General features: G+C 36.9%; 1 protein-coding gene across 1 annotated transcript in view; it reads right to left on the bottom strand.

Annotated features, from left to right (window-relative positions):
- Positions 1–12,147, bottom strand: part of EPRS1 (glutamyl-prolyl-tRNA synthetase 1) — a 64,686-nt gene that overhangs the window by 38,405 nt on the left and 14,134 nt on the right. The window contains exons 7-13 of the mRNA XM_005905563.2: positions 10,899–11,025; positions 9,994–10,186; positions 8,376–8,547; positions 6,726–6,959; positions 5,754–5,838; positions 5,285–5,344; positions 492–602 (exon numbers count right to left, since the gene is read on the bottom strand). Of these exons, the coding sequence (XP_005905625.2) occupies positions 492–602; positions 5,285–5,344; positions 5,754–5,838; positions 6,726–6,959; positions 8,376–8,547; positions 9,994–10,186; positions 10,899–11,025 (982 nt within the window). The remainder of the gene's footprint in view (positions 1–491; positions 603–5,284; positions 5,345–5,753; positions 5,839–6,725; positions 6,960–8,375; positions 8,548–9,993; positions 10,187–10,898; positions 11,026–12,147) is intronic.

Genomic DNA, 12,147 nt, shown 5'->3' with positions numbered 1-12,147 from the left:
AGTGAGAGATACAAACTAACAGGCGTAGGAGAGGCTCAAGGATGCACAACAGGGGAATACAGCCATCCTGCAGTAACTGTAAACAAAAAGTGTTAGTCACTCAGTCGTGTCCGACTCTTTGCGACCCTATGGACTGTAGCCCACCAGGCTCCTCTGTCCATGGGGATTCTCCAGGCAAGAATGCTGGAGTGGGTAGCCATTCCCTCCTCCAGGGGATCATCCCAACCCAAAGATCGAACTCAGGTCTCCTGCCTTGCAGGCAGATTTTTTTACCATCTGAGACACCAAGGAAGCCCATAAACAGAAAGCAACCTTTAAAAATTGTATAAAAAATTTGAAGAAAACTTAAAAATTAGTGTGAAATCCTGACAAATGATGCTGGATAGAAATTATCCCCAAGTCACGCTACTGCCACCTCAGCACACTTTCCCCATGATTATCCTGCGCCCTTTTTAACAGATAGGACATCACTGGTGAAACTGGACAGAGACCTTCGGGTGTTTGGCAACTTCCTTCATCTCCTCCTGGGCCTCGGGGATGTTCACTGGGACCACCTCTTTCTTCAGTAATGCAACGTATCGTGGAGCCACTGGGTCAATAACCTGCAACAAAGGCATCCTTGTGTTAAAACAAGTCACAAATTTTTTAAAAACTTCATCAATAAAATAAGTAATAGCACAGGACTACTAACTGGTATTCTTTGTTACTGCATTTACTAATTTTTGGTTTACCTGCTAACTGTTATCTAATGTTTAAGCAGTCAAGTAGGGAAAAAAACAATAATCATAAGCAAAGACTACCTGAAGAATTTAGAGTTCCTCTCCAAGAAAAACTACCGACAAGTGAAAAGAAACCAATAGTTAAAGCATAATATGAGAAGAAATATTTTGAAAATAATTTTTTAACTCTGGTATTTGAAAGCAAAATTATCTTGTGGGGTGATATAGCAATCCTACAGGTAAATGTGATACTCCATTTTGTATTGTTAGAGAAGACTGTTGTGAAGGAATAGAGATATTTTCTATAAGCAGTGTTAGGCAACACACCACCATCAAAAGCAAATAGCATTAGGTCACTATAATAAGGCAATTTTATAGATTAAAAGTAAACGCGGTATTTCTCCTGGTCTGCATGCTATATATATATACACACACACACACATATATATAGGGACCACTGTGTTTCCAGTACCTAGCAAGGGCCTGGAACTTACACGAAATGGATACGTATTCCCAGGTGAAATGAATGAATGGTGGTAACCATTACATTCTAACTTCCTCTACCACCAAAACAGGAGCAGCATCCCCTTCTGGATCTGGTGTATTTTTCTCACTTCTCTATTCAATTTAAAACTATCCATGATGACCAATCACAACAGCAGTATTTAGAGAAAGCATTTGCAGGAAAAATGTAGACAGAAGCACATGACAAGTCAAATAGATAACTAAAGTAGTAACAGTCACTTTTTTCCCATTAGAAGGATGCAGGAAATAGTGGTATGGCTAATTAAACCTGGTTCTGTTTGTTTGGGTTTATATTGGGTTTTTTGTTGTTGCTATTGTTTGGCTGGTATTGTGCTATTGTTGATTGCTTTGAGAGCATTTTTCTGCTTCTCTGTAAAACTCTGATATACTTAGAGAAGAAACCATGTGCAGAGGGTCAGAAAGAAAAGTCTGAAAAGCCATCTAACTTCACCTTGATTGCTACTCCTTACCTGCTTATATTAACATTTCATGCCAGTACTAAATCAGCATCAGCCTCCTCCTAAACTGTTTCATTGTGTCCTTCCCTGAGGTTTTAAAGTCATCCTTGTTGGTTAAGGGGTTCCTTCCTGCAGCGTCTACTGAGTTAGAATGATCACAGATTTAATTTGTGACTACTCAGTTCAGTTACTTACGCCAGTAAGATACAATTTCTCCTTTTAAAGATGTTAAATCTAGCTGACCCAACCTGAGAAACTTACTTCAGTTCAGTGCAGTTCAGTTCCCTCAAACTGACAAAGAGAGCAGAAGACAGTTTCTCACACTTGAATAACAATGATCACTTAGGGCACCGGCTGGCACAGAATTTTTTAAATTTTATTTATTTATTTACTGGCTGTGCCAGGTCTTCGTTGCCACACGGGCTTTCTCTCTGCTTGCAGCAAGCGGGGGCTGCTCTCTAGCTGTGGGCATGGGCTTCTCACTGTAGTGGCTTCTCTTCTTGCTGGCACAGGCTCCGGGGCGTGCAGGCTTCAGTGGTTGCGGATCTCAGCCTCTAGAGCAAGGCCTCAATAGTTGTGGCGCAGGAGCTTGGCTGCTCCACACGTGTGGGATCTTCCCAGACCAGGGATCAAACCCGTGTTTCCTGCGTCAGCAGGCAGATTCTTTACCACTGAGCAACCAAGGAAGCCTGTTGGCACAGATTTTTAGGCCACTTAACCCTGAAGGACTATGATTCTAATGATCTGAAGTAAAGTCTAGAAATTTGTTTTTAAACAAGCATTCCACAGGATGATTAGGATCAGACAAGTTTGAGAATTCTTGACTAGAAGATTTTAAAGTCTTGGGAGTTCCCTGGCAGTCCAGTGGAGTCTGGAGTCTATGCTCCCAATGCAGGGCATACAGGTTCCATCCCTGGGTGGGAGACTAAGATCCTGTATGTCACATAGCATGGCCAAAAATAAAAAAAATTTAAGTTTTTTTCAGTCTAAAATTGTACACAATTCTCAAAATCTTTGGATCAGTGGTTTCAAATTACTCCAAAGAGTCCAGAGTCTCTTCCTCTGAAGGTGAGGGTTCTGCACTAAGACCAGGGTATTAAGAAAAGGTGTAATATTAGGTATCAAGGCTCGAGTCTTCCCCTGGTCAGCTCCAAAACCCTGGCAGTCAGGCCTTCACACTTCTGGCAGCTTAAAGAAATTCTTCTGGAAAAACTGCCTAGTCTAAGAGATAAGATAGAAAGTTACTGAATGGAGGCTTTTCAACTAATTGGCCCCACCAGACTACCTTACAGAGGGGTACAGCTGACAAGCCTAGTCTTCTTTAACCCTCTCTCAGTCAATGTGTTAAAGATGAGCAGATAACCAAGGCTCACCAGCCAGGTATCTGAGAAATGCCTTTATTATCAAAGAAAAACCAAAATAAACAACCTGGAGGAAAGAGATGTTACATGGGGGAAAAAATGCCATTTGATAATATTACAACCATGAAATAGAACAGGAAGTTATTCTGAAAATTCAGAGCACAAAAGAGAAATCTTGGAAATAAGAGAGCATGAATGAAAAGCTCAATAGAAGCTGATAAGACAGGGCTGAGTACATCTACCAGAAAGGAGAGCCAAAAGATGAGATGGAAAATAAGAGAGAAAAGAAACTAGAGAAATAGTCCAAGAGGCCCAACATGTGCTCAAGAAACATTTCAGAAAGAAGACAGACAAAACAGTAGAGAAAAAAAAAAAAAACAGACTTCAAGAAAATTTCCCAGAACTGAAGCAATGAGTTTTCAGTCTGGAAGCCACATGTTCTTCCAATGCATAGGAATGAAAACAGACCCAGCCCAAGGCACATCACTGTGAAATTTCAAAGTGAAGAAGCTGTTCCTGTACACCGTCTCAACAATCTTCATCCCATGCTCCCCTTCCCAGGGAGCTACAGAGGATACAGTACAGCAAAGCAAAAAGGCAAGAAAAAGAAAAGGAAGACCCATGAACCAGATGACCCAGCTCAGAACAAAAGCACAGGGAATTTCCAGGATGAGGAGGAAGAATGACCTGTGAAGACGGCAGGGCTTCAGAAGTTAGCAATTCTCTCATCTGGATCAGATGTGCGCAGCCCCAAAGGCCCTGGCAGAGAAGTCTCCAGGGTGAAAAAATACCTGAGGCGTGTGAACATTCTGGTAGAAAATTTAGACAGCTTGTGGAGAGTCCAAGACAGAATGAGAAAATGAAATAAATGAGGGAAACAAAATGAAACAATTAGCCACAAGAAAGCCCACAAGTTATGAGAAAAAGCAGACCACCTAAATTTTCATCTTCCATTGTGATGATGCCTAAAACAAACAAACAAACAAAAATCAAGAAGTAGCAACACACACATCATTTAGAGATACAGGCAACTAATACCAAAAAAATTGTCTGAAAGAGCTGAATGTGATTTATCTAAGGAAAGAAAATGGAAGGAAAGATAGGGGAATATGGTGTTCACTTAACAGACCCTACAGAATTATTGGCCTGTAGTGAAATGTATTTCTCATATTTGAACCCAAGTGTACATGGGTTATTAATGTAACAAATACCAATGTTAACTTTGCCTGTTAATTTCGAGTGTATTTATTAGTAACTGCAGCAACAAAGAGAACCAATTAATAATTCCCTTATGTATCCAAAAACTGACTAAACACAAAAGACTAAAGAAAATAAATTCAAGACACATGCGAGACAAGCATCTATTTTTTGAAGCAAGGCATCAGCACAATCAAGCAGCAATACAAATTAAAAAAAAAAAAGAATTTACAGAACACAATCACAGAAACCATAGTTTAAAACATGGCACTTTAATGATTTGCCTTATTATAGTGTCTAAGCATCTGCTTCCAATTAACAAGGTCAATATGCAGTATTCCTCATTTGACTTTTATTCAAGACAGTTTTTTTCTTAAAGCTAGATTCAATAATACACAGGAATTATAATTAACAAACCTTTGATATTATTCAACGAAACATGTTTCTTTAAGACTATGTCCTCTAAGTACACAAGGGAACAGGTGAATGGAGTTAGCCAAGTCTTCCCTTTGCCACTAAGAAAACTAGAGGACACGTTTTTTTAAACTAGGAATAATGCATTTTCAGTGGGTTTGTATAAGCAAGTCCCTTATATAAATGTGATTGTGCTTCAAAGCTATATAACATCTCAAGTTATAACATGTAATATGCTAAAAGCTATGTGCTAAATAAGTAAGGCAAATAAAAGCATTAAGTAATACCTTCTTACAGAGAGCTCGCAGCTTGAAAGCAGAAAAATGAAATGCAAAGTGTTCAAAAAAGATTCAAGGAAAAAGCTATTACCATTCCCTAATACTCCCAAGTTTGTTTGTTTTGATCATTGTTACTTGTTTGGTATAGTTTATAAGCTTAATGCACGTTACATGTTTAAAAAAGTAAAACATTCCATTTTCCTGAAAATCTGCAAAATTACAATATTCTATACAAAGTTTTCACTACTATGAGCACACTAATGAATTCTACACGTATTCTATTATTTAGCAGTTAGACAAGAGAAAAGAGGACCAAAAGTCAAAACATGTACCTTTTTGTTAAATGCCCAAATTTTGTCCCATTCCATGTTCACAACTGAACGTGAAGAACCCTAGAAAAACAATTTAAAAAATGGCTTGAAGGGCAAGAAGTATTAACTAGAATATTTTACGTTAAGCAAGCTAGAAAATAAACCCAATCAATAATTACAAGTTTACTTCCACTGGAATATAAAACTTAAGTGTGTACAAGCCAATCTGGTTACCCTGAACAGTTAAGCGTCAACAGTCATACACTTCACTGGGTAGAAACACCACAGCTGCCCCTGTCCAACCCTAGCAGAGGAGTTTAGGACGTCCTCAACTTTCCACTATTATTGGTGTTTATTTTTTTCAAAAACACTCTGCTTTTGCATTCTAAGGAACAAGCAAGGAACAGAAAGAACAGGAATAAAGACCAAAAGGATATTAAATCCTTTTAAAAATCCAAACAGAGAAGCTGGAAAAGAAACCATAACTCACCTGAGCAGCAATAAACTGTTTTAGTCCTTCGACTGTCATCCCTCTTCTCAGCACACCACGAACTGTAGGAAACCGTGGGTCATCCCTGGGAAATAGGGAAGTTTTAAGAGCCTAGGAGATGTTTTTAACATGTAGGTGCAGAGAGTATAAAATACCTTTCTGAATATTATATTCAGTTTGTTAAATATCTGAACTAAGAGCTGGTTACAATAATTAGGCAGAACACTAATTACTAGTCAATTATTACTAAGTAAAATAAATGTACTACTGCAAACAGTAAAAGCACATTTGAAAAAGGACACATAGGTGACATCTTCAAATACAGAAAACCCAAGCATTACAACATTCTCATTTGCTTTTCATTTAACATTCAAGTCTCTATTCTACATATGACTGTGAGACACAGATAAGAGATGGTTATTCTGGCATTCATGTCCAAATGCACTTTATAAAGTCTTCTGGGTTGTAAAAAACATATATGTTGGTTAATTAATATTCTGTAGAGATGTGCAATTTTCAGTAGGTTTGCAATAACACCCTTTGAATGGGGCCCAAGGTAAACTTGCCCTTTATCAAATTCTGCTCCAGAGTAATTATCTAAAATTACACATTATTCAATATATACTTAATATGTGTCACTATTACATGATGCTAATAAAAATACACACATTCTAGTTAATTCAGGTTAAAAAAATATTCTTAGGCTTGTAAGTATGGTGACTCAACTGAACAGATTTCATTCAGAGATTTTTCAAACTTTGTCTAGTCCCAAACATGGGCACTCCATGTTTGCAGCATTAAAACAAAAGGGAATACCTGAGAAACTGGATAAAAGAAAGACAAGGACCAGAAACCCAATAGGCATACCCTTTCAACCCCTCCTATTCATCCTCCCCAAACCTCCAAGCAGTTTAAAATTAGTGACACACCATGTCCTTACTGCCTCCCAATTCTAGATAACAGCAAACATACCATCCATCTACTAGTCCTTCATTGACAAACCACGTGAGTTTTCTTTTGGACAGCACTGTGTTGTTGAGATTCAGCCGACTGTATTCCCAAATAAATGGTTTTCTTATGCCTAAAGCTTCAATAATCCAGTAAAACTGCTCATCTCTGTCATGGTATTCTGTTGTTCTCAGGGCGTGTGTAACACCTTCAATGCTGTCAACTATGGGGCAGGCAAAATCATACGTCGGATAAACACTAGAAAAAGAGTATTTCTGAAAATCAGTAAAGAATTTTACCCTTTTCATCTTAGACATTATAAGCACCAATACTAAAACATAATCCTTTACAAAATCAGAGTTTCTTAAAACAACAGGTGTTATGAGTCATAATACTCAAAGTACATCAAAACAGACTTTGAGGACAATGAATCAGTTACTCAACATTCAAACAAACAAACAAACAATAAGACTAATTTGCAATTTATAAAACAACTGGATATTGGTGTAGTGAATTCTATAATCATATTTCTGTAATAGCCAATGTATACCATGGAAGGAAAGTAATAATAATTTTGAGGAAATTGAGTTTTTCAGTATCTTAAATTCCACACAAGTAAATCTCTAGGTTTAATACCTTCACAATTAAATGCATTCAAGAACAGTGTTTTTCCTTCTCTGACAAAGTAAAAGAGAAGAAAATTAGTAGATAATTCCCCTTAAGATGGAACAGTTGTAAAAACAATTTCTGTCTTAAAAAATGTACACAAAACATCCATTTTCATTTGAATTTTTTAAGGTGTATCTCACTGCATTATACCTTCTAATTTTTAAGATACAATTTTATTAAGATGCTACTACACTATGGCTTGAGATTATTTGATACTAAAAATGAACATCCAAATACACTTTTCCAAATGTAGTCAGAGCATTTGTTTAGTAAAACAAGGAGTAAATACCCTGTTAAAAATGAAGGACATATAAACACACACACACACCCATATAAACATGAAGCGTTTATCTACATACACATTTGCACCCCCAAGTTTAAAGAAAGTCACATTAGCAAACCAGGTAATCATTTATAGTCACCAATCTCTTCAAGAGTTACAATTCACTATTTGTAAGCAGTAGGCTTCTTCAAAGCATAAGAAAATATATTCTATGGTTATTATATAAATTAATAGCAGAGTGAGGGGCATTTAAAGGAAAAAAAAAATCTGTTAACCTGAAAACCCACACAGAAAATCAACCGAAAGTAGAAAAAACACATGATATTTTTTATAATGTTCATATTTCTTTAAATTTTCAATTCTATCACATTTAAGAATCAACTTACTCCTAGCAGAATCAAAGTTTATAACAGGAAAAGAAGTGTCTTCATCTAAAAATACACACCATGGTATACCTAATCAATACATAAAAAGCAACTTTTGGCAGATTCAAGAAACTTTATAGATGGAAACCATCCTAAAAATAACCTAGTATAACCTTAATTGACAGGTGAGTAACATCCCAAGAGGCTGGGCTACCTGCTTTACTGGTCATTTAATCCATGAAGAACAAAGATCCAGATCTCTTGACTACTCTGCAGTAATTCCCACCCCGTGTTTACAGAGAGCCTCAAAGCAAAAGCACAGGAAGCTACTGAGCGTAATGAAAGCAATACACCTACTTGTATTTATTTCCAGTTCTCGGGTGGGGCTGAATCTTGCAGCGATAAAGTGTCGGGTCCCTCATGCACCCATTGTTACTACTCATGTCAATTTTTGCTCGTAAACAACAGGACTGACCAAACTGGCTTCCTTTTTTCATTTCTTCCCACATTTGCAGATTCTTCTCCACAGCTATAAAATGAATTATACTACAGTTTACCTAATCAGCATTGCTAATCTGGTTGAAAACAAATTATTTTAACAGTCTTCTAATTTGATACAAAATTTTCCATTCTGATTTTATATTATAAGCACACTCCACTAGTTGAAAAGTACTTAATGGTTCCAGTATCTGATACCAAGTGAAAATGTTTGTTTTTAATAAAGAAGTCCCACAAAACATTTGAATATGCTCTATTTTAGAAGTCAATATATTCCACTAATATAGTACTAGTGAAGGCTAAGAGTGGATGTCTGAGGCCTGAAGGTTTCTCTTATCCAGTTTTCCCACGTTCCCATCATGGCACAACTGGCCAGGCCTCCTCAAATTGAACACTGGGTGTCTGAAGCAGAAGCATTCTGTTCCTTTGCCACCTCATGCCCAGAGGACACGCTGGTCTGACCCAGCCCAGGTGTTGGTGCTGCAGCCCATGTCCATCCAAAGAAAACAATTTGGGCCGAGAGCCTGAGCTAGTGGGCTCCCCAAAAGCACCTTTGGCCATTCCACTGGAAAACAGGCTGCTCTTAGATTTGGAAAAAAAAAATGAGAGATGACAGAAAACAGAGAGTGACAGAAGTTTATCCCAGGGGTGGAAAAAAAATCTCTATATATCCCCACTGACTATATAAGTCTTATCTATATTAGGACTCATATGCCTCGTATGAGTAAGAAAGAACTGTTAAACAGTGATTCTTCTGCAGAAACTACTGAAGATACAAGGGACACACTATCAACTCTCAAAGAATCAAGTTAGGTCTAAAGTCCAGTTGCTAATTATTTTTGAAAAGGTAAAGAAACTGTAAAATGGGGAGGTGAGAGAGAAAGACAGACTGCCGTAACAATTTGAATTTACTACTATTCTTCCTAAATGTGACACTCAAGATGTTCTGCAACATAATTACAGAATAAAAATAACCAGACTCAGAAGCTCAGGGATAAGTAATATCAAAGACATACTTTTTTTGTCAAGTGGTATTTCAGGCACAGGGTAGCATGAGTCTTACATAGAATCTTCACACTTACAGGCTGCCAGGAAGATTTGGGTATGGCTAACATTACTATCAAACATTCTAACTAGAAAGGCTAAATATTTAAATTGAGAGAATCACAAGAAGTTGCAGAAGAAATCATTCACATGAGCTGAACAGCAATGCAAAAGACTACAAAAAAAAAAAAGACTACAGCTAACAAGTGAGATGCTGAGACCACACACACTTCACATGCACTTGTGATGCTGATAAGTAATAATGTAAAGATGGCAGAGAAAGGGAAAAGATTTCTAAGAGATGAATTAATGTATGAAACACATTCCCAAATGTGTTTCAAACCAACATCTTTCAATAGAAAAAGAAATTTTCTACTGAAGCAGAATACAAGAAGAATATCAATTAAAATACAGAACACTAAATGTGCCTTACAGTTTTCTCTATGTTTGGATTCTATCCTCTGCTCACGCTCCACTTTCATCTGCTCAGCAGGAGTATCATCGACATAAGCCTTCCCTTCCTGAATTAGCTTCTCTGCATATTTCATTATAGTTTCAAAATGATCCGAGGTGTAAGTAAATTGATCTGGTTTGATATGCAACATTGCAACATCCTCCAATATAACCTGCAGTAAGAATTCAAAATAATCATCAGTTTATCTTGTTATTTTCTTGTGTATTTTCAATCCTTGATACTGCATTTGGACAAACGTAATAATACACCATTAGTCTTACAGTGCCTTAAAATGGTTGTGGAAGTTGTATGATATTAGACCAGAAAAGAAAAAGGAAAAAAAAAAAGAGAGAGAGGGAGAGAGAAATTTTATACTAGCCTCCAAGTTTTCAGCTGAGAAAGCTGATCGCATGGTGCTTTCCATTTATTCTGGAAAAGCTGATTATTATTGGCAATGCTGACAATTATTCGTCCTCTCTTTGAATATAAATAAATTTAGTGCTTCTAAATAGATGATATAAGAGGCTAGGAAACCATCACATTTTCCAATACCTACTTAGTGTTCGCTTCATTTATAAAATTATATAACAAAAAGGAAATCTGACTCTAGGAACCAATTCATTTAAGAAACTGATACTTATAAGAAAATGTAGCACTTAAATAAACTTTATAATAGTTGAAGAGAAAAAAAGATAAATTGAAGTTTTTTCATACGGGAACTGAGTAATTCTTGGTTTAAGTCTCAGACAAATATATATTTTAATAGAAGAACAAAAGAAAAAGTTATGAGAACAATATTTATTTTCACACCATGAAGGTATCAGGTCACCCTCTAATTTTAATTAACTTTACCAACAAAGGGTCATCGCTACACCTTTAATTACCTTCTCAAAATCCTCCTTTTCTTTTTCAGGATTTGTGTCATCGAATCTCATGATCAGTTTCCCTTTAAAGTTGACCTGGTAGTGCTGGTTCAGGAGAGCGGCTTTCGCGTGCCCAATGTGCAAGTAACTGCAGCAGAAACAGTCACAAGGAGACTCGGTAACAGGCTTCAACAACATTCGTAAACTTCACCTTCTCCAGGAGAGGAGAACTAAACAAAAACCCTTCTACTTGGTACTCCAGTCTTACGTTAGTTGCTAACAAGAAATACTGTAACAGAAAATCTGACCCTGAGGAACAAAAAAAAAAACTACAACATTTAGTAAATTACTGTAAGAAACAACTTCATATGTAAAAAAATCACAAAGGAGCAAGTTATTTACAAACATTAAACCTTAAAGCTAATCTCCATTTTCCTTTTTTACTGAGGAATGAAAGGTAATTTAGTTACGGGAAAACTCCTTATGCTACCCGGCAGTATGTCTCTTTAATAAGACCCAATGCGATTGAAAACTGGACACCCGCTCTCCACACAGAAGACAGAGGCTCCTCTGAGATGCCACTGCTGCTGTGATAATTAAATAAAAGAGCATATGAGAATTAGGAAGCCTCAGGAAAGCCACTTTACTTTTCTAGGCTTCTGTTTTCTCAGAACCCAAAACAAAAAGATTTTAACTAAATGATCTTGAAGGTTTCATCCAGTATCAAAATTCCACAGGTCGCAATCTATGAAGACACTATTCTATTCTATGGGCAGTTGACCATTACACAGAATAAAACGAATTAGAGGCATGGTTAATAATATCACATATCAACCTCCTCCTCTATCAGTGAAGTGGGCAATAGCAACATTCTATACCACTACTGTTGGAAATGGACTTTTCATCAGTAACAGCAGCCACAACTGCACCATTCCAAGTCACCTGATCTCACGCACACCTCTGATCTCAAGAAAGGAGGGAAAAGTACAACCCCTTGTATGTCTTTATAGCATTTCTAAAATCAATCATTTTTAAAGATACTCATGCAGCATTCTAGATCAATGATTCAATGTTGAAGGGTGTATATGCACAGGTTAATGCAGACAAGGACAAGGCAGTGCATTTAGGATTATTCAAAACTTTCTGCATAAAACAAAGCACCCAAAGTGGCAGCCCAGATAAGACCCTAGAAGAGAAAAAGGACATTAGGGAAAAACTAATGAAATACAACAAAGTATGGAGTCTAGGTTAACAATATATCAAAACTGGT

The sequence above is a fragment of the Bos mutus genome, chromosome 16, assembly GCF_027580195.1.
Source record: "Bos mutus isolate GX-2022 chromosome 16, NWIPB_WYAK_1.1, whole genome shotgun sequence".
NCBI classification, from domain to species: Eukaryota; Metazoa; Chordata; class Mammalia; order Artiodactyla; family Bovidae; genus Bos; species Bos mutus.
Note: the sequence above shows the minus strand (reverse complement) of the source record. Positions and strands in the feature narration are given on the sequence as shown.